Source organism: Gymnoscopelus braueri (genome assembly GCF_963280865.1).
Source record: "Gymnoscopelus braueri genome assembly, chromosome: 19".
Taxonomy (NCBI): Eukaryota; Metazoa; Chordata; class Actinopteri; order Myctophiformes; family Myctophidae; genus Gymnoscopelus; species Gymnoscopelus braueri.
Window position 1 is genome coordinate 34192778 of NC_137621.1, and position 22019 is coordinate 34214796.

General features: G+C 41.0%; 2 protein-coding genes across 2 annotated transcripts; both read right to left on the reverse strand.

The window, feature by feature from the left end:
• Nucleotides 1–421: 421 nt before the first annotated feature.
• Nucleotides 422–10448, reverse strand: pank2 (pantothenate kinase 2). The gene is made up of 7 exons (XM_080415191.1): nt 10023–10448; nt 7910–8262; nt 6427–6680; nt 4975–5151; nt 4121–4244; nt 2964–3089; nt 422–2613 (listed from the first exon to the last, which is right to left on the reverse strand). The coding sequence occupies exons 1-7, from the start codon at nt 10258–10260 to the stop codon at nt 2563–2565; spliced, it is 1323 nt and encodes a 440-aa protein (XP_080271317.1). The 5' UTR covers nt 10261–10448; the 3' UTR covers nt 422–2562.
• Nucleotides 10449–12387: 1939 nt separating this feature from the next.
• On the reverse strand, nt 12388–21711 carry LOC308074875 (uncharacterized protein). Its single transcript, XM_080414378.1, has 5 exons — nt 21612–21711; nt 18970–19101; nt 17804–17984; nt 16137–17380; nt 12388–14818 (listed from the first exon to the last, which is right to left on the reverse strand). The coding sequence occupies exons 2-5, from the start codon at nt 19099–19101 to the stop codon at nt 13919–13921; spliced, it is 2457 nt and encodes an 818-aa protein (XP_080270504.1). The 5' UTR covers nt 21612–21711; the 3' UTR covers nt 12388–13918.
• Nucleotides 21712–22019: the final 308 nt, after the last annotated feature.

The window sequence follows — 22019 nt, forward strand, 5'->3', positions numbered from 1 at the left end:
AGGAACAAGCCCAAACAATAGCAACCCGAAAATACCAATTTGTACAGAGCAACTTTTTTTTTTCTACAGAAAAAGAAGCCCTAAGTCGCTTATAGTAAGCCGACATGGCAACACTGTCGTGGACTTTTACACAACTTTGAAGGGGGCTGGATTTTTCCTCTGGAAAAGACACTATCCTCTTTCATGAATGGTTATAGAACCGCCTTTACTCATTATTGCGTAACGTAAAGAGACTGACTTATTTCAGACCTGTATATATATATATATATATATATAAGCTATACAAAAAACAGCACCTGGAAAAAATCCACCAAAACAAGTGAAAATAGTTTGATCTGAATTGGCTTCTGGAAAGAGAAAAATATATATTTTTCTGCTGTGACAAACTGTTGTAAGGGAAATAAGACGCCCACGTTATCACGTCGATATGAAAATAATGAGCATTTATTACATTTCAGTAAGAACATGTACAGTATTCTGTAATAAAAATATCTATTTTATTTTGCCATGTCATTCACCAACAGAGGGAAACCTTAGTATACAAATCCACGATGTGATCGTATGATTGTCCATAATTGTATTCAATACAAAAAACACCATAGGCACTTTAATAAGAAACCTAAATACAAACAGTAGGACCTTGATCCTGAAGAACTAAAATGCATGCTTTGATAACACAAAGCAACTAGGCTATTACAAGTCCCAAATCAATTCAAACCTCTTTGGACGGCAGTGTATGAATAACCAGCTTAAATTTGTACATGGTCCCTTTGCTTTTTTCCACAGAATACTGATGTGAAAAGTTATGTTATAAAAACAAAAGTGCTTCTGTTTATAGGCTATTGAACAAACATGACGCTTCAGGTCTCATTTATTCTCAATGGGGCAAAAGGGGACTGGTTGATTTTACTAGACCTTTGTCTAGTCCTGTAGGCTCAGTCAATGCACATTAAAAATGTCTAGTCTTTTCAAACTAAGTACGCTTCATCTCCCCCTTTTCACTTTTTGCCATCTTGTGTACATCTATTGCCAAAGAGGATGCAACAATGGGTGTTCTCCAGTCTAAGAATGAGGACAACTCTATTCAGTATTGACTCATACTGTGTACCGCAGTTATTTTTTTTACTTGACAATGTAATGTCAAGTAGACCATTTGTTTCAATATGTAGAAATGGCTGGGTGTACCCTTAACATCTTTGTGAGAATAGGATATTATTCCTGAGAGGTTCACGGCTTGTATCGACTTTTGATACAGAAGAAAATCTGACATTCTTTGTTTCTGTCTAGCAGTGGTCTGGTTTCTCAGTGCATCCCTGCTAATTGCACAAAACCGCAACAACTTCCTCTGCGAGGCAGTGAATGGAAAACTGAAATAAACAGCGTAAAGTGAAAAGGGTTTAAAACGGTGTCTCTGAACAATTTGGTAAATAAGCATTAATTAACTCTTTACCTGCAGGCATGGAGTTCTCAACAAAAGACATGTCCTCAGGTAAGAAGTATTCAAATAGACAAGGTGCTGTAACACTAACAGTGTGGAGATTGGCTTCCAGAACGGACGTGCTGCCATGTTGGAAGGAGTGACAGCCAAAGGAAAAATCACCTCTGCATCCTAATCCTTGCTCCTTTTCATTGCATTATTTCAATACCCAGCCTGTGTGCAGACTTTAGGTATATTCCTATGTCGCTCAGTCCTCCCTCCAATATGGTATTGTGTCCAAAATGCCACTCTTAATTAATGCAGCTCTGAAAATTCTACAATATGCCTCTATTCACGTGTACACAATCAGCCGCACAAAAAAATGTAACAGTCAGTGTCTCAGTTAACGCACAAACCCAATGTAACAGTCATTTTAGGGGAGTACTGAAATTAAAAGTGACTATACAATTGGTCAAAGCTGCCAAAGTTTAGGGGGAAAACGAGATAACAAAAGCAGTGTTATTTTCATCAGCTTTTCTAAATGTCAATGTGGAACATAAAGTTATAGCCATTTTCAATTTAGTCAGAGTTGGTATTTGTACTCACATGAAAACATGCAACGGTCAGAGCAGTTGAAAACCATTCTGATTGTTTTGCGAGGAGAACCACATGGGTGGGGCTTACTCCAGTGACATCTATTGTGTTGGGTTAAGATAGTCATAAGTCATTTAATATGTTTTACTGTTCTATGCTCTGGTAATCTGTGCACTGTCATAGGAAACAAATGCCAACTATCTGACAACCATGGAGCAACATTTTTTACTACAGTAATGATTTACAAATACTGTTTAACCAGGTCTCAAAACTCTGTCAAGAGTACAGTAAGTGTTGAGACTAGTCTATGCAGTCACAGATGGTTTTTAACCAAATTATAGGCAACCGTGGTGATTTTTTTAAAGGACTTTTGGAAAAGAACTTAGAAAGACAGTTGGCTACATGGCTTCATTTATACGTTTTGGGCGGTGGCTTCCTAATGGATAAATGGTCCTTGGACCAACGGCGTTGACCTTTGGGATACAGTGTTCGATTTGGACAGATTCTAAAGTGCTAATGGTCAGTGCTTCAGGTAAGAAGTGCTGCATGGCTTAGGATGGATTGAGCAGCTCCAGCAAAGCCCCAACTGCTCCAAAGTAGCCCTAAAAAGACAAAAATAAAGTTGTTTTATTCCATGGTAAATCATTATTTTAAGTAATGCTTTGTTTTGTTTATTAGTTTTCCCATTTTGGTGGAGTCTCACGAGCTGTTTGTATCTACTGTTGATAAATGATTAAGTAATTATAATTACGGCACACAGATTATTAATGGTACATACCAACAACCATGGCCATTCTAAATTAAAAAGTTCAATATAACTGATATACATAGTGTTCTACAATTACTTGAAGAAATTAAGTCTGTGCCATGTGATAAGATTCATTCAGCAGCCCCATTAACCACAGAATGTGAATTGTCTTGCTTGCTTTCCTACTGGGACAGGAGAGCTTACCTCATGCCTAAGGAAGAGTGCTTTGAGCTGGCCTTTGGACCAGTAGTCCATGGCATAGGCTAGGAGCTTCATGGAGAGCGTGTTCACCCTGAGGAAGTTACCCACAAACACCACCCTCTCGATGTTCTTCACCGAAGAAAGACACAGAAGGGAGCAACTAATTAGGACATCATTTTAATTTTGTGAAAACTTAAGTTACTCCCTGTTCACAGACTTTTGCAATGACAAATATGATCTCGGATCACTTTACACTTTTCACAAAAGCTAAGTAAAGGATTAGACAGAGGAAAAATAATGATGGAGGATAAACAGTGACACAGCAGATATCCGTCTGCGCCTTCATAGCCCTGTACAATGCTGCTTGATCAAGATTCCACAAGGCAGCACCGTAAAGAGGCTGAAAGCACAGAGAAAATAAGATATAATGTCTTGTTTTATTCTTTTATTGGATCTTGTTTATTCGATACACTTATTTGTTGTAGCTCTTGCTCATTTGATTTTCCTATTTGTCTCATCTGTTTAAGAAAGTAGGTAGCTGATATACTGCACTTTTACCTTAGCGTTAGGTATACTCTTAGTTGCTTGTTTTAGAATAGAATGCACTGAAGACTTCTGGTGATTAGTAGTTTCGTTCCCTACCTATGTTGAATGCACTTATTGTAAGTCGCTTTGGATAAAAGCGTCTGCTAAATGACTGTAATGTATGTGAATGATAATGTAATGTCAAGGCATATTTCATACTTGTGATGCCAGTTTACTCTAAGGCTTTATTGGTGGTTTAGAGGGACTGCAGTGTGCTCGACAGTGGAGGCAGATCATACGTATACTGTGATATGGGCAATAATATTGCCTCACAGATCTTTGAATAAAATTCAACTAGCCTATGTGCAATTTACAATTGAAAAGCATGGACATAATTCAGCATGTACAATGTCAAAGTAAATAAATACATGCAATTAAAATCTGTGATCGCATTGGGCACAAACATTCTGTTCGGATCATCCCTAAATGTGATTGCAGGGATTCAAATCCCAGCTAAAGCTGAGAAGTCATTTTCCTTCTCTTCTCTGTATATGCCTTCTCAATGTATAATTTGAGTAATGATCATAATACTTAAAACCTAGTTGAGGAGGTTGTATCCACTGTGTCCAACTAACCTCATTAAGAGCACACATTCTGGTGATGGATCCGATGTTATTGGTGATGGTGACCAGCGTGGCCCTGGCCAGGTCCTCTTTGGAAACAGACTCCCGCTTTTCTTTGGACATCATGTTGCCAAAACTGCCCACACATTTAAAAAAAAGAAGATTAACAGGAACATTATGCTTTAGACTGTACCCAATAGTTTAGAAGTTTTTTCATATATTCAATACTACACAAGTTTTGGATAATAGGAGCGTTTGCAGGCCATGAGACGTACTTAGTCTAGTGCTTTCCATCATCTATTTATCCATTCCAAGTTATAGTTACTTGAGAGGATCTTCAAACATTCAACCTTTCAGTGAAAGGATTAATGAGTGAATTAGTTCTGCGCGAATCATACAATTGCAAGCAGCCATCATGGCTGCCATTAGGGCTTGGCTCAAATAACATTTTGATGCTCATTCATCAGGTTGCTATTCAAACATAATTTCAATATTCAGATGCTTCATTGTTTAATATTTGTATTGCACAGACATGCCACATGTGCACGCGGAGCTGACAAAGAGTGTATCCGCTTTCAATATGCTCCAATATTGATCTGTCACTCAATGGCTGCTTGTGGGTGTATTGGCTAGTGTTGTGTTGGGAGTGATTGACTGTAGTTGTTGCCCCCTTTGCTAAATGGCCAATAATTAAAACATCTCAATAGAATCTTTTAAATGTAAAAACATTTATAATAATAATAAGTTAAGTACATAATACGTTCAGAGCATTATCGTGAGAGTCTTAGATCTCATCATAAACTAGAAACCTCCCCGTCTGCACTAGAAACAGTCAAATGTAATTTAAACACTATTGTAGTGGATACCTGGAGGCCACAGCCCAGCCTGGCAGTCCAAACCTCTCATAGTCCCCGCCGTAGATATCGCGCACCAGCTTGTCCACACGGGTGCTCTCACCCTGAGAGGCCATCTCCAAGGCCTCTTCAAAGCTAGAGCATCCAGTCAGCAGGGAACACAGACCCAGAAACGTCCCACCACCAAGGCTGGGAAGAGACACAGAAACATACACACTTAGTTTCTGACACAACATCTGTAACATTACTGTACTTGATTTCATGTGACTGCATAGCAAGTAGTACTTAATAGTGTAAAATACAGGTCAATCACAAATCCTAATTTCAACAAGATTAGATTAAAATCTCTAAATTGTTAATTAAAACTGGCCATATTGTACATCCTCTTCTAACAGAAAACACAGGGGGCATCGTGTTCAGGGGAGAACTAAGCAGTTATGTGCCAGACAAACTAAATCAAACAGTCACTAGACAGAAACCCTGTACCTAGGATCCCCTCTAAAACGAGATGCTACATCTCAAGGGGCTATTCCTAATAAAGAATTTCAATAAAAAAACCCACTAGTGGAAACAAACCCGTGAAGTGTGTGTGTGTGTGTGTGTGTGTGTGTGTGTGTGTGTGTGTGTGTGTGTGTGTGTAGCCAAACAACAAAGAGTAACTAGACCTACAGTACAACTGACTTAATTTGATATCCTACCTACAAAATAAAATAAAAAGTTCATGAGCAAATGGCTAGTAAAGGAAATGGCCTCATCTGGGAACTTCAAAAATCTTGTTAGTTTTAACACCAGGGCTCCAGGGAGTCACGGGGGCAGCCGACACCAAACATTGACCATTGCATGCATTGTCCAGCATCAACTGGAAAGGTGATTGTATGTTTTACTGGGTTTGAGGTTTATCTCTTGTATGTGACGGTGCTGCTCCTGCTAGTTGACAGGGAAATACTTTGTTGTTTGTCTGTTAAACTATCATTTGTGCAAAACACGCTTTTATTCAGTGAAAAGACATGTGTGAGAAAATCCCACTGCAGTCACAGCATGTAGATAGATGCTGATCTTCCTACTTCCTTAAGTGCTCAAGGTTCTTTATATCCCAGAGTCATGTCTTTAAGACAGAATTCAGGGTAAAGCAAATTTAAGTTGAACCATTTGGATTTCAGATGAGAAATTAAACCAGTTCAAAAACAACACATTTCTTCAGATATAAATTTTGTAGGATAACCATGAGTATAATCCACGGACAAGGCATTTAAAATAAGATCTTATTTGAATATTATATATTAAGTATTTCAAATGGCTTTTCTCTTTTCTCTGCTGAGGTTTGGCCTTATAGATCTAAATGTGGCCAGTTTTGGCTGTTTTCTGAGTGTTCCCTTAATTGTAGACTGGTCATGTAGTCGGCTACATCCCTAGTTTGAGTTCCATTTAATTATCAATTATAATTACCATTATGGTTATTATTACCTGGTCCCAGTGACTCGTTTGTAGTTGTTTTCAGAGTAGACAGCCAGGATGCTGACTCCTGACCCTATGTTGACCAGCAGCAGAGGGTAAGGGTTCTCCAAAGTGTAGTCCAACTGGATGCAGTGCTCCGGGTCTGTTGGGTTCTCAAAGTAGTAACACTCTGACGGGCCACTGGACATCACAGAGTCAATGTACAGGACCCCTCGAACTAGGCAGTCCAACTCATCCAATTTATGGAGCTGTAGGTCAGCCATCTTTAAAATAGTAAGAATACAATTATTGCTGAACGATTATAATAACTCGTGTTTATGTATATGCTAATCTATCGGCTGTTAAGAACTGTTTCACACATCCTACATTACAACAAGGAATTATAAGGTTGGCAGAGAGAGAGAGAAAACAGAAAGCATGACTGGTGTCAGCATAGACACACAAACAGAATAGCAGGAAACAGGGTGTGTGTGTGTGTGTGTGTGTGTGTGTGTGTGTGAAACAGGAAACTTTTATTTCAGAAGAATTGGAAATTGTGAACCAAATAAATAATCAATCCCCAGCAGTTATATTTTTTACCACTCCTTTACTTTTTTACAGGGCCAAAGTAATATTAAACACTGAAGCAGGAAAACTAGATTACTCATCTGTATGTTGTATAGTTTCCTATATCCATGTTGAATGTTCAATAGAAACAAGCCTTTGGCTTTTTGTGATTAATCCATTCAGCTTTTGTATCGTACTGCTGTACTTTTATATTGTCAATAAAATATTCAATCAATCAAAACGTATGTTTCTGACATGTTGGGAGTCCTAACCTTCTGTTGGCCTTGTATCTGTACAAGTGATGTATCCATAATTTTAGAATTGTGTTCTTCAGTGTTACCCAGTGTTGCATTTGGGATGTGCTTGCACTGTATTTTAATGACGTGACGCACATGTCGCTTAACACCTAGAGTACAGGTCAAACAATGGACAATTGACATGCATCTAGGCTCATTCCTATGTTAATGTACCTGCTGTGAGTCGGGAGCCTTTGTAAACTTTGTTGAGGTGTGAATTTCAAGTCGTTTTAAATCTATGCGTGTGCCTGCGCATGCTCCTGGTCAAATAGGTTCCTGCACGCTGTGCAAGGCCGTCCCATGGGCATTGCACCCCTGGTGTTACCAGAATGACTGCTTCAGCAAGCCTCATACTATAATATGCTGTCACCCTTCTCTCTCTTCTTTTTGCCAATGCCCATCACAATTGTGCACTTTAAAACAGTGGCTCTCAGCATGGGGTCCATTGGTTCTATCTATACTCTCAGATCTGAATGAACACAGGCGATTTTACACTGTAGATTGGGGTCCGAGAGATAAAAAGAAAAATCATATAAAATGGGTGTCAGTGGCCTGTGCATTTCAAACTGGGAATCCTTGAAATTGTAAAGGCTGAGAATTACTGGTCTAGAACATCAAAACAAAACTAAGGTCATTATCCGTGGACCCACCGTGCGGAAATCAGACTCAAACTTGTACGCCCCACCTCCAGTGGCACAGAGTGTGGTGTGCAGGCTGGAGAAGTGCTTGTTCCTGCCCATCTGGAGGAAGGCTGGCAGGTCGTGCGTGGGGAACCGAATGAAGTGCAGGTTCCCCGTCCGGCCGCATATTGTCAGGTCCTGCAGCTCCAAGTGCACATCCCTGATGCCCGTCTTACCATAGGCGGTGTTCGAGGTCAGGTACCGACGGATGCTCTTTAGGTTCTCCACCTCCTCCTGCTCCTCCTCTGCTGTGATGTCTTTGGGCTCGAAGTAGACCAGCTTCACCAGTGTGCCACCAATGTCCATGCCAAACCATGGGAACGCTGCAGTGTGGAATGATACACAAACAACACAATGGAGTGGACATAATTACAGAACTGCAGTATGGAATGATACACAAATAACAACACAATGGAGTGGACATGATTACAGAACTGCAGTATGGAATGATACACAAATAACAACACAATGGAGTGGACATGATTACAGAACTGCAGTATGTTATACTATGGAATGATACACAAATAACACAATGGAGTGGACATGATTACAGAACTGCAGTATGGAATGATACACAAATAACACAATGGAGTGGACATAATTACAGAAGCCATGTCTACCTAAAACAGGCTTTAATATCAACTTAAATGTGTGTTTTCTTGGGTATTTAAATGCTCATTGACAACGAGGAAAAGTAGGATCGATTGTTCAGTGTGTATCCCCTGATCGTTGCAAGCAACCATTCTCAGGAGCAATAGTACAATGTGTACAGTACAAACGCCATCTTGTTGGAAATCAGGTCCTGTCTATATAGCGTTCATTAGCTGTACGTCGTGTAACACCGATGCCAACATTTTCATATTATAAATGGTCATTGTATCGCCTTTTTTAAAAGCCAACATTTGAATGCAACATGGGGCTTTTGTTTGGACTAAGGCACGTTCGCAGCATTCATTGTTTTTCCAACCACTATATCCTTCATCACGGGAACGCCTTCCGTTTTTGTAAACATACATACAACGATCCCGTTCCAGTGAATACACGGAGCCCGACACCAGTGTTGCCATGTTCGCATATTACAAGCGACAATGGCCTTATTTTTTTGTTAAGTCGCTTGTAAATATTGGTGGTTGCGTTTTTATTTATTTATTATTTAAAACCGTGGTTCTTACATATTTTCATGTCATAGACCCCCAAATTAATATGTATTTGTCCCTATAACCTCTCCATCTTAGGGTTAGGGACGCATTGTGAGCTTTTATTTCCAAATAAATAGCTAATGTTAGTGCTCATATGGAATACCAAAACGCTCGTCCCAAAACACAGTCGCCCCGGGGAAATCCTGCGGTATTCACCTGGTATTCCTAAACGTAACCTCAGTAAAATATCTCTAAACCTGAGCTTATTATTCCTAAACGTAACCTCAGTAAAATATCTCTAAACCTGAGCTTATTATTCCTAAACGTAACCTCAGTAAAATATGTCTAAACCTGACCTTATTCCTAAACGTAACCTCAGTAAAACGGTGCCTAAACCTGATTGATTGATGTAGTTTATTTAGTAAGACATGAGAATAGTACATGACAGTACATAACAGACATGGTAGTACAAATTCACAATACAAGGTCTACTGGAACTCTCATTAAGCACGCAGCTTGTTTAAGATGAGAACCCCATGCACACAAATCATGATGACATATGAGACAGAGAGATATACACACTACTATACAGAATGTCATACAATCAACTTTCAGGTTACTGGTATGAAGAGAGAGAAAAAAATATATATATACACACAAAAGAGGAAAATGAAGGAGGGGGGGGGGTAGGGGGGGTAGCTAACCTTATATATTACTAAACTTAACCTCAGTAAAACTATGCCTAACTCTAAACTTATTTCTAACCTTATCCTCAGTAAAAAACAAATACAGAAATACAAGAACCGTACTGCATGGTCTCGGTCCAAGAAAAAATGGGGGTGAGCGTGTTTTGGGGCGAGCCTCCCGTGTTTACTCCTAGACCTGGTTGCTTATTTCTCTCGAAGAATATGGCAACACTGGGCCCGACATGTTCACACACTTACGCGGCCTGTTCTTCCCCAGCAGCTCCATCCTCTGCCTCGCCGTGGTGGAGCTGGACGAGCGGCGGTCGGACGAGGCGCTTCCAGCGGCCGCGGCGGCGGTGCTGTCATCGTTGTCCGGCTCGTTCAGGCGGATCAGACGCTTCGGCATCTCCTTCATCGTGGCCCGCATCTGCTTCGTGGGCGTTTCATCTCCGTCGGTGGCTTCATCATTGTCGCGCTGATAGCCATTGAACGCCATTAAAAAAAAACAATAATTATTAGCGGCATATATATATGTCGCAATTTTGTGATCTGTTAATAGTTAACGTCGGCGGCCCCTTTCTTTTGGATTGCGCTGGCTTGTTGTTGTTGATGCCAAGCAGCTCGAGTTGCTTGGCTTGATGATCAGCTACCAAGCGGTGTCATTTGAACGTCCATATAGGTTCATGACAGTCTGGGTCTGGAGCAGTGTTGCCAGTTTTTGAGAGAGAAACAAGCAACCAGATCTATGAAAACAAGCCCAAAAGAAGCGACTAGGCCGATATTTGAAAATAGCAGATCTACAAGCTCGCGTGCTGTGAGCTTGTAGATCTGCCATTTTCAAAAGAAAAATTGAAAAAACATTTTGTATATTTTTAAAAACATTTTAACACAAATCTGACAAAATAATTTCAGATGGGGGGGGGGTTCCGGGACCGTGGCCAAATACTAATTGGGGGGGGCTTGATTTGAAAATGTTTGAGAACTAGCTGTAGTATACAACCCTCGTAGACGTATTTATGATTCTGACGTTTTCAATCTACGAGAGTTGTAGGGTGCACTTCCTATAGTGCTTTGGACTTTCTGCACTATGCCCCGTAGACACTCCAAACATTGTACAAAATTAAAATAAAGGTGCTTACCGCCGAGCCCCAAATGTTAACTGGGTCTACGGGGTAGTAGTGTAATGTAATAATCCATATCTTTCAATAAAGAAGTGTTTTAATGCCGTCTGTGGCCGATTCTGCCGGAAGTTCCCAATGGGAGGTAGTGACGGGTAGTGACGGGGCGCATCCGGTGAAACCCGGAATTACATTAAATGTAAACAGGAAGTAAACGAGGGTGAAAAAATGGCGTTCGGCCACAGACGGCATTAAAACACTTCTTTATTGAAAGATATGGATTATTACATTACACTACTACCCCGTAGACCCAGTTAACATTTGGGGCTCGGCGGTAAGCACCTTTATTTTAATTTTGTACAATGTTTGGAGTGTCTACGGGGCATAGTGCAGAAAGTCCAAAGCACTATAGGAAGTGCACCCTACAACTCTCGTAGATTGAAAACGTCAGAATCATAAATACGTCTACGAGGGTTGTATACTACAGCTATTTGAGAACCACTGGTTTAAGCAACACAAGAAAGAAAGCCCAAATAAGCAACTACACTTTAGAAACAAGACAAAAAAACGCAGCCCGCAACTGCCAATATTTTCAAGCAACTTTACAGAAAAACAAGCCCATAGTCGCTTATAATAAGCGGACATGGCAACACTGGTCTGAAGAGGACGGAGTGGATGCACAGAGTGGATGATGGAAGGCTCAGCCAATCACAGTGCAACTAGGCCACTCAAACCCGGTTTTAAACTCCATCGTACGACGGTATCGCGTGGCCAAAATAGCCGACATACAAGCTCACATCGGTCGCATCCGTGACACGACGTGAGCTTGTAGATCGGTCATTTTCGCAGCGCGACACCGCCGTACTATGGCGCATAAATGAGGCATCAGTCAAATGCTATGCTTGTACGCGTGCACTGCTCACGCACGCGAATACCTTGTAATGTTTTATGGAACACAAAACTATCCATTGGTTCTCAAAGTGGGGTCCGGGGACCCCCAGGTGTCCTCGGGGGATAGGGGGTCCCCAGCAAACTTGTTAACAATCGCAAAACGTCACAATCATATACTTTGGCCATATCTTATGGCCAAACTTTAACCATATCTTGGCTATTAAAAATAGATCTACAAGCTCATAGCGCGTCACTTAGTGCCGCTCTATGAGCTTGTACATCTGGGGAAAAAAAAAATAATCTCGCAAATTTGTGCAAAATCTTTTTTGTTCGTTTATTTTTTTTCCTTTTTGGGATGGAGGGTCCGCAGCCAAATACATATAATTTTGGGGGTCCTTGACATGAAAAAGTTTGAGAACCACTGCTATAGGAGACACGAGACGGTGACACTTTATACAGTAGCCAACAGTATCTAGTGACTAGATACTGTTGGCTACTGTATAAAATACTTGCAAAGCATGAGTGATTAAGTGCATTTTTGGTGGGAGAGAAATACATAATACAACTTATGCACAATAATGTATGTGCTTTCTCTGTGGGAAATAAAACAAAGATGGCAGAAAAATATTAAAATTTTATTGGTTTAATCGTCAGTGCATAGGCAGTGCATACGGATTTAGATAATTCTAGTTGAGATAAAACATATTTTATTATTACTGTAATGATAAGGCATCGACTCCTTTTACATTTACTGCCCAGTGCCCTTGTACCTGTACAGTATGAGTGAGTGACAAACAGGGATGCAGGAGGGGGGGGGGCGGATGAAGAAAAAGTTAAAATAAAAAACCTCTGACATCTACACTTCATGGAGTACATTTTTTGTACCGAATTAACCAAATTAACCGAATTAAGGTAACAAAACCCCCCCAAAAAGTAACAAACCCGGAAAAAAACGCAGCGTGCGAAAATTCCCCTTCAGTTCTAAAATGCCCTCTGCGTCCCTGGTGTTAAATAAAACTGTCTTCTCCTACTGCCTATTCATGTGCAAAACAATTATCTAAATATACCAAATCAATATAAACTCTATAAGCATCTTTTCACCCAACAAGACATGACACATTCAATTACTTTACAGGTAAAGAAAGTGAAAAGAAAATGGCGTACTCATATTTTCACGGGATAAATAATCCATTGACATCACAGTCTCAAGACAATATATTTGTGCATATTGTTGGTCACTTACTGAAGCAGTATTGCTGTATATAACCCATTTGTAAACAGCATGTCACACATGGCTGTTTTTTTGTTTGGAAATTCACATATCAGAAGACTTTAAAACCCATACAGAAAATATATATTTGCATGCATCTTTCAAAAATATACAATTGTGCAAACATCCTTTTAAAATAGATTTTGGAATACATTTTCAAAAATATGTTATATATTTATTTCACCCACATACGAGAGTTCATGTTTAATTTAATTGTCAAGGACATGTATATATTTATTTATACACACAAATAAATACAGTGCATAAGCTACCACTAGGCCCAATACTAACTAAATTACTACACAGGAGAAGCAAGAACGATGGAATGTGATGACACTAATATCTTTATACAGTATATTTAACATTATAATCTGCAGTTAAGAGTGCTTATCTGGAAGACACTCATTCGAGGGCATTAACAAGAAAGTGCTCATCAGACAAGCGACTACATAATCGCTATATCATGATATGATATCACAAGGTATACCTTTACAAACCACATATTTATACTCAGTACACAAATAACTCAGTTAACTCAGTTTTAGTCAATTCATCAAGAGAGAAAAATAAAATAATAATAAACAGGGTACGCCAATAGTATTTGGTCCTTTTTGTTTGGTCTAAAACTATTCAACATGTTTGGAGGAAAAAAACACACGAATAAAACATAATCCAACTTAGCAAAAGTCTGATGATTATAAGCGATCAAAGTTATGAAAATAGATAGATATTACTGAGTAAAGATTAAACCATGACCTCACCCTGTGGAAAAGCCTTGAGCCTTCATGGTCCAGTGTGATTTCAATAAGGCACCATACCGTCTTTCAAAAGACTTAAAACATTACCTTCCTTTCCATCACAAGATTTAAATCCCTTTAATGCTTCAGCTTCCATGCCATGAGCAGGGCACAGGCGCCCACTCCTGCAGCTGTCATTAAGTACTTTGTGCTGCTAGAGGGTTTCTTGTCCATTGGATCCTGTGGTTTCAGCTCCAGTGCAGCTCCAGCTGCCCCAGACTCTGAGGGGTGGCAGTTGTCATTGGAGGCGGCATTAAATGATACTGTGACAGCAGTGGCAGGCAGTTCTGGTGCAGAATTGAACTCCTTGGTAAGAGCGCTGGTTGCTTGACCATTGCGAATGTGAAGCTGTGGTCCCTCCGACATGCTGGCTCCATTCCCCACCACCTTCTCGTCTTGGTTGTCCTCACAACTGTGAGAAGACAACTCTGGGGACACAGAGGACTGAGAGGAGGGACTTTCAATCGCAATCTCAGGCTCGCTGTTGTTAGTTTGAACAGGTTGGGTTTCAGACACATTCGCATTTCCCAGCATGCTTGGGGTCTGGCCATCTTGATTTTGGATCGACGGCGGCTCAGACACATGAACCACATTGACCACTACACCGTGGTCTCCCCGGGAGCTCTGACAGGGGGACTCATATTGATTCTCCTCAGGCTCATTGTGGGGCAAAAGCTCCTCGACCACACCGTTCTCCTGACATGGTGGTGGGGAGGGTGCTGGGGTTGCTTGGTGAACCAGGATAGCACCTGAACAGGCCACAGCAGGAGCAGTAACTTGGGTTGTCAGTTCAGAGTCTGCTGCTGCTTCGCTGAACTCCAGACAAGCGGTATTACCCGAACAGGGTTCCTCGTTTGAGAGCAGCAGCCCAGGCTTACTCACATGAACATCATCCTCGTCACTTAACGAAGCATTCTGACCATCAGCTGGGAGTGTGGTAGTACCTGTGGTGTCTGTGTGCAGACAGTTTTGAGTGACCTGGAATTAAGATGAAATGTCATGCGTTAGTAGACTGCAGGGGTCAGCAAGTAAGTTTGGCCTCGGGCCAATTTATTTCTAAGTCATTAGATGATGGGCCAGAACACAATCAAAGGTTTATTTACGATCTGGAACTTTATACAATAATGAATATATTAATTGCTATAGAAGTTACTAAAGAAAGATTTGTGTGTTTTTAACTGCATACTGATAGAACTGTGTGTGTAATCAAATGTCACAGGTGCAGATATATAATCATTTTGTGAAGGATACATTCTTGAATGAGGACGTTTTGTTTAAAAAAAACACTTGCAGATAGACAGACATACTCCCTTTTGAACAGAGATAAACAAGCTCTTTCATTGAATAGGAGCCCAAGGTCTCTTCTTAGATATGGAGAGAAACTTTATGAAACACATGCCTGTGATTCACTCCAAACATGGATAAAAGTGCATGATAAGAGCTTCTCAAAGCTTCTCAAACCTTTGAATTAAAAGGATCTCCAGTTTGGTATGAAACAGACCCCCATAACTCCTAGAGTGTACAAATGCCATTTGTACACTCTCAGAGTTACAGACCTTTTAAAGGTCTATTTAGTTCCAAATGACAATTTAGCTGGGGACCCCCTGGAAGCCACTCAAGGACCCCTGGACCCCACTTTGAGAATCACCTATTTGTAGGACTGTCAGATATTGTAAATTATTTACAAAATCATTTGCCGGGCCAGATGTCACCACTGGCCCACGGGCCACCAGTTGCCTAACACTGGTACTGTATTTACCGAAACCCAAGTTTAAAGGTTCCGCTCCAGTGAAGTTGTCCATGGTTTGTTCCTCCGCTAAAGGATCATTTGTGCATCTCCCGCCTTTAGAGACCAAATCTGTCGAGACGTCACCACTTGTGAAGTTCTTATCACATACTTTAAAACTTATATTTAAAACATAGTTATCATGTATAATTGATTGAAATGTGACTGGGTTAAACAAAACTCAACATCTTTGTATTCTTGAGTCTTGACATAGCAATTTATGATTTAAATGCATTTTATCACCCTCAGGCTCATAAACACTGTTGAATGCCCATTTTATAATGAAAGAAATATGACAAAAGATTTGCGGATTTCCGCAAAAACACGCTCCATTGAAAAGCATTGGCAGAATCCGCCGCATTGGCAGAATCAAAGTTCGGTGTGACTGCACCCTCAAGCCTGATTCATGCTTCAGCGACGTGTCATGCATGTCATGCAACATGTCAATTTCTCAACTGAAACTCTTTTCAGTAGAAGACACGTTATTTTAAGGTGATATTTTCTATTTACCTGTGCTGCAATGGGGTCAGACTGTTCTTCAGGCTCCAGAACAGTGGGAGCCACTTTGTCCTCTGGCAGGGTGGTGTCTTGAACCGGACATTTCTCTGGTGTCATTATAGTGGATGTAGACTCATCTGTCTCATCTAAGTCCGTCTGAGGAGGAGAAGGACTCTGTGGTGGGCTGACCTCTGGGGTTGCTGTTTGGACAGGATGAGGCTGTAATGTAGAAGCAACTGCATGGATTTCGACAGGAGGTTCTGGTTCAAGGGTTTCTTCAACAGTAGGTTCTGGGTCAGAGGTCACCTCAGGGGTCTCTTCAACAGGAGGGTCAGAGGTCACCTCAACAGGAGCCTTTGGTTCAGGGGTCTCTTCAACAGGAGGCTCGGGGTCAGGGGTCTCCTCAACAGAAGGGTCAGAGGTCACCTCAACAGGAGCCTTTGGTTCAGGGGTCTCTTCAACAGGAGGCTCGGGGTCAGGGGTCTCCTCAACAGAAGGGTCAGAGGTCACCTCAACAGGAGCCTTTGGTTCAGGGGTCTCTTCAACAGGAGGCTCGGGGTCAGGGGTCTCATCAACACCAGGTTCAGGGGTCACCTCAACAGGAAGCTCATCTGTCTCATCTAAGTTTGTCTGAGGAGGCAAAGGTTGTAATGCAGCAGCAACAGCGGGGACTTCGACAGGAGGCTTAACAGGAGGTTCTGGGTCAGGGGTCTCCTCAACAGGAGGCTCTGGGTCAGGGGTTACCTCAAAGCTGACCCCAGAAACCTCACTATCACCATCAATTCCTTCATCAGGAAATGGACCCTTATCACCAGAAACAACCTGAAGGTCTACATCAGAACTTTCTTCTGGCTCCTGGTGAACAGGTGGTGGTGACGGTGAAGTAGTCGTGGTCGGATGGTGAGGGGTTTCAGGAGAAGCAGGAGGTGTTGCTTGAGGATGTACCGCTTGCATCGGGGGAGACTGTGGGGCCTGGGGAGCAGGATCTGATGATGATGCAGCCTTGGCAGAAGCTTCAGCGGCCAGGCTTGGTGGTGTCTCACTCTCTGACTGTGCAGGGGTTTCTGGCTGGGCAGAGGCTGCTGGAGGTGGTGAGACCTGGACAGCTGGCTCTGGAGGAGCCAGAGGTGGGAGCACTACAGCCGCTTGATTGTTGCTAACACTCTCTGGAATGGACACCGATTGGTTGGCAGATGGTGGTGGTGGATGGACATGTGCTGTGACAACATGTGCTGCAGGGGCGGGTGGGTTGGGATCTAGAGCAAAGGAGATAAAGAAATGCCAAAGTTACTCTTCACGCCGTTTAAAAAACATGTGATTTTCAAATCTTACAGTGTGCCATATCTGATGTACTACTTACTGTATGTAGATAAAAAGGGGACTTGAAGAATACTATTCATTCTACATTATATACTTATCACGAGGTGACACACAGGTAAAAACACAGAAATAGAGAAATGGTAAACTGTTGATGACAAGGTATACTTTATAGTAAGCTCTAAACTGATAATGGCAAGGTATACTTTAAGGCTGTGATTTCAACCTGGCCTTGAACAACAAACCAGTCTGTGCCTCAATACATTAACTTGAAGTAAAAAAGGACTCCAACGTTACAGCATCAAAAAACTAAAAAGCACACAATAATCGAAATCTCCACACAAACACAAGGATCTGCTTACTGCCTTGGGCCCTCAGTGAGTCATACTCCTGTCTCATCTCAGCGGCCATAGTAGTGTGTTCACATGCTTCCAGCGCCGAGATGAACTCCGCAGGCCAGTTCGCTCTCGTCTTCAGACAGGCAAGAAGAAGCTGCATGGCATTATAATTTCCACTGGTATCTCTTTTTGCCTCTATTTCTTCCTAAAGGTTATAGTTTTAAAAGGGACATGCAACAAAAAAATCAGTCAATAAAGGCAGCAATTGTGAAGACTAAAAACTTAAAAAGATGCAAACCTTTGATAAACTGGATCAATTTTCTGTTACCATCCATCCAAACAAAATGATACACATCCAAGTGTCAAAGGTAGGCAACATACAGTACTATATGATTAGTGTTAGATTAAAGAAATTAACACCAAGTAATGTTAATGGGTGAATATTTATTTATTTAGTTTTCTGGTTAAATGACTAGATTATCTATGTAATGTTCCTTTTTTTATTATGATTATTATTTCAACATCATGGGCTGTTTTCAACCCATTAAATTCTGTCAGGCTAACCAATTAGACCCCACCCCCATATCTCTCCTCAACTCACATCTTTACATCAAGAAATACCCTGCTACCTCTTCAACAAAGCTCTTGGCCTACCGGCACACGGTGCCATTTCATAATTCTGTTCTGAACTAATAATTCTCTGAGATCACAGGAGGATCACAGATCCTCAAACATTATGACTTGGCCCTTATTACTGTTGGTTACTTGTAGGTGATCTATCTATGGTAACAAAGCGTGCCATGCAGTTGCACTAAGATAATCTGGATAAGAATGGCAGCTAAATACCTACAATGTAAATGCTAAACTTACTGAGTACTTAAAACTACACATTTACTACTAGTTACTAGTTATTTTAAAGTGCCTTTAATCTGACTAGAGTCAATTTTAACATACAGTAAGTAACACTACTTCTACTTGCATCATTTCAACCTCAGCTTCATTTAACAACTTAAACCCTATATACTAAGTTGTACGTCAAATAGTGAAAATAGCCGATCTACAAGCTCACAATGCGTTGCTTGTAGATATGCCATTTTTGCTGAATGTTTGTCTATTTTTGCCAAATATTCACCTATGAGTCAAGGACATGCCCAGAATAGGGACATTAGGGTTCATGTGGTTGAACTCACTCTGTCATGGGTGGTCAAGCATGGCAGGTGAGGGATGATCTGTCTCACTTTCACCGCGGAGGCAATACACGCCATCTTCTTCCGCAAGTAGCCATTGTATAGTTTCTCATTCATTTCATCATTCACAGACATCTGAAATATGAGACAGAAGTGAGGATACAAAGCAAAACATCATCACAACTGCATGTGCATATATACCACCTTTAATAGCATAATATGGTAGGATATAGGTTTTTAGGAGAGCAAGCAGTCCACTCACCACATAGGGCCTATAAGCTATTTTCTGATTATTGTTTAACTAGTAACGTTATGGACCTTAGGAAAGCACTCTATCCGGAGCATCTGAAAGTTTCAGTGGCTGGCAGTTTGATCTAATATAATAAGTATTGGATCACAGAATATTATCTGGGAACAGCTGGCAGTTTGTTCTAATATCATTACTCTTGGATCACAGGAATACTGTCCGGGCACTATAGCTTTAAGGGGTATTTCACTTTAAAACACTTCTGGGGTCAATTTACATCTACTCTGGCTTTTGTGTGCACCGCACCCCAGTTTTTACGTTGCTTGATTTGGTATTCATTTTATCAGACCCCCCCCCCCCTCTATATATAAGCCCATTGAACTACAAACTAAATTTTAACCCTGTTAGACTAATTGAAAACACACGTCTCTGCTTCTGGTGACTGATGTTGTCCTAATGCAAGAGGGGGCTGTATTTTTTCAATTACTTGTCTCATTCATTTTCTTTTTTCATTTGAATGAAAAAGGTACTTGAAAAAACAGGACTCCCTCACAAATTAGAAGCACAGTATGTGTTGTGTCATGTATGTGTTTTCATTAGGTCTAACTAACATGGTTAAAATGGAGTCTGAAGTTCAATGGGCACAAAAAAGCTTGAGTAGACGTTAAAATGTGTAGTTTTAGGAAGTGAGTAGGCCTATCATGGCGTAATAGACCTGTCATTCCATGGAAAACACCTTGGTTCACACACAATCATTGAGTTAAATTAAAAGACACTATGACGCAAATGCTGGGAGCTTTTACAGTATTTCTTATTTTGGAAAACTGAAAGTGAAACTGAAAATATGCTTGGATATGCACAACTAGCGAACCGAAATAAAACGTTTTTCCTTTTCTCTGCAGTGTAGTAGGCTACAGCTTGTGACTTGCCCTTATTAAATTAAGTCTGAAGCCAACTGACACAACTGATCTCCTTTACCCCTTGCCCCCCCCCTCTTCTTCCCTTTCTTTTTTTCTATAGAAATAACGATACGATGGGAACTATGCACTTCTGTAAACCTGTGACAATAAAGCTGATTCTGATTCTGAGGCAGGCTACAGGGTAACTAAATGCCAGTATTTCTCTTGGAGGAAAATAAAACATTTCAAAGAGTGTTTCTCAATAGGGAGAGGTTTGATAGGCCCTGACTGACTAGTAACTCATTTAATGACCTCTAGACTCTAATATGACTGGTGGGTAGGGCAATTTTCAACATGTCAAAAAATACATGTCTCTTCTCACACCAAACACGCCCCCTCATGACATTCCAATGGCCTTTCAGGGTTGAGTGGAGACCCAGCACATGTCGTTTTGTATATTGAATACACTCTAAACCCTAGACTCTGTTTATACCCATACAGTCATCTGAAATAATCTGTTGTCAAGTTAAGTCGGGGTGGCGGTGTCCTGTCAACACCAGCCTGCGTCAAAGAGCATGTTAACGTTTATAGTCTTTTAATCTATTGGTTAGTCCAGCTAGGTGAAGGATAGCTGACATGCAATGTGTGGACACTGGACACTAAAGACAGACAGGAAACAAGGAGCAAAGTCTTCTGCCTGGACTCCAAGCAATCTTGTATTATTACCCACAGAAGCCAAGCCTTACAATCTCTATATGTAGAGATTAGGCTACTATTATAATTTATAGGCTACTATGTGGAATAATGTGACACGTTATAGGTATACTGTTAATCCATTAGCAACTAATTCGTTTCCTGACGATTGATTGCAAATTAACTAGACAGGTGGAAGGCCATGGAGGGAAAAAGCACCTTGAGGCAAGGACATTAGCCTATGCAGGACTGTGCCAAAAGAATGTCCTCTAACTATCAGGTCATGATAGTTCTTTCTTGGCAGACTCCTTGTTTTTTCAGATAGGTCAGATTTCAAGCATACAGTAGACCTATCACTAAAGCCATTGTTAGTCAAATCTTAAGTCCTCATTAGGCTATTGCTTTGCAAAAAAAAGGGCCAGTGTACGACACAGTAAAATGCATCTGGACCAGTTGAGTAGTAGACCAGTTATGATGAACTTGTATGAAATGAGAGGAAATAAAGACGTTCCCAAACTTTTACTCAGACAGCTTGACATGCCTGTCTGCCTGAAGGCTGCACAAACACCATTTTAGCGACAGGAGGCTGCAGGCTCTTTCATAGTAACTGTGCGCAGCGAAAGTTCAGAGCTTTAAATCATTATTCTGACTAAACATACATGATGTCTGCATGGTGTGAGATTAGCATATTAATACAGGCTATGTCACTATTAAAGTAGCCTACTATAGTTCGCCGTCCAATGTAGGGATATATAAATACAAGTAGTTATCATATTTGTATTGATGTCATATGCATAGACACCCACCTTTCCGTGTTGAGAGGATCACAAGTCGGTGAATCTCTTTGAATAGAAAGGCTCTTCTTGCTGTCAGAGCAGAGCAGCCTGGTGACTGACTGACTGGAACGGTTTGCTTCTCAAAGAGATCTTTTGTCAATGCTTCTTATTGGACGAAAAAGCTGCGCGTAAAAAGAGGGAACCAATGGCAAAGTGGCGCAGGCGCTGGAGGTGTAGCTCTAGCCCAGGTGCATAGCGTTAGTGAGTTCTCTCCAACGCTCTGCCAGCCGCGTTGCTCTGCTCATACACCGAAAACTCCACTGCCGTGCGAGGTCTCCGTCTTAGTAAAAAATAAACAAAAGTGCTTCGCTACTTACCGAAAAAAAGGCCGTTTTGTGTTGTTGAAAGTCTATTCTCCAGAGTGGGAAGCCTCTCAGG

Bases quoted from the DNA above. Each gene is read 5' to 3' on its own strand.
- pank2 (XM_080415191.1), bottom strand. From the start codon at position 10,260: ATGGCGTTCAATGGCTATCAGCGCGACAATGATGAAGCCACCGACGGA. The intron at 8,263-10,022 runs GTAAGTGTGTGA...TCCACACTGCAG, and splicing joins GCTGGGGAAGAACAGGCCGC to CGTTCCCATGGTTTGGCATG. The intron at 3,090-4,120 runs GTTAGTTGGACA...TCTTCGGTGAAG, and splicing joins GAATGTGTGCTCTTAATGAG to AACATCGAGAGGGTGGTGTT.
- LOC308074875 (XM_080414378.1), bottom strand. From the start codon at position 19,101: ATGTCTGTGAATGATGAAATGAATGAGAAACTATACAATGGCTACTTG. The intron at 17,381-17,803 runs GTAAGCAGATCC...CCTTTGCTCTAG, and splicing joins CTCACTGAGGGCCCAAGGCA to ATCCCAACCCACCCGCCCCT. The intron at 14,819-16,136 runs GTAAATAGAAAA...TCTTAATTCCAG, and splicing joins CTGACCCCATTGCAGCACAG to GTCACTCAAAACTGTCTGCA.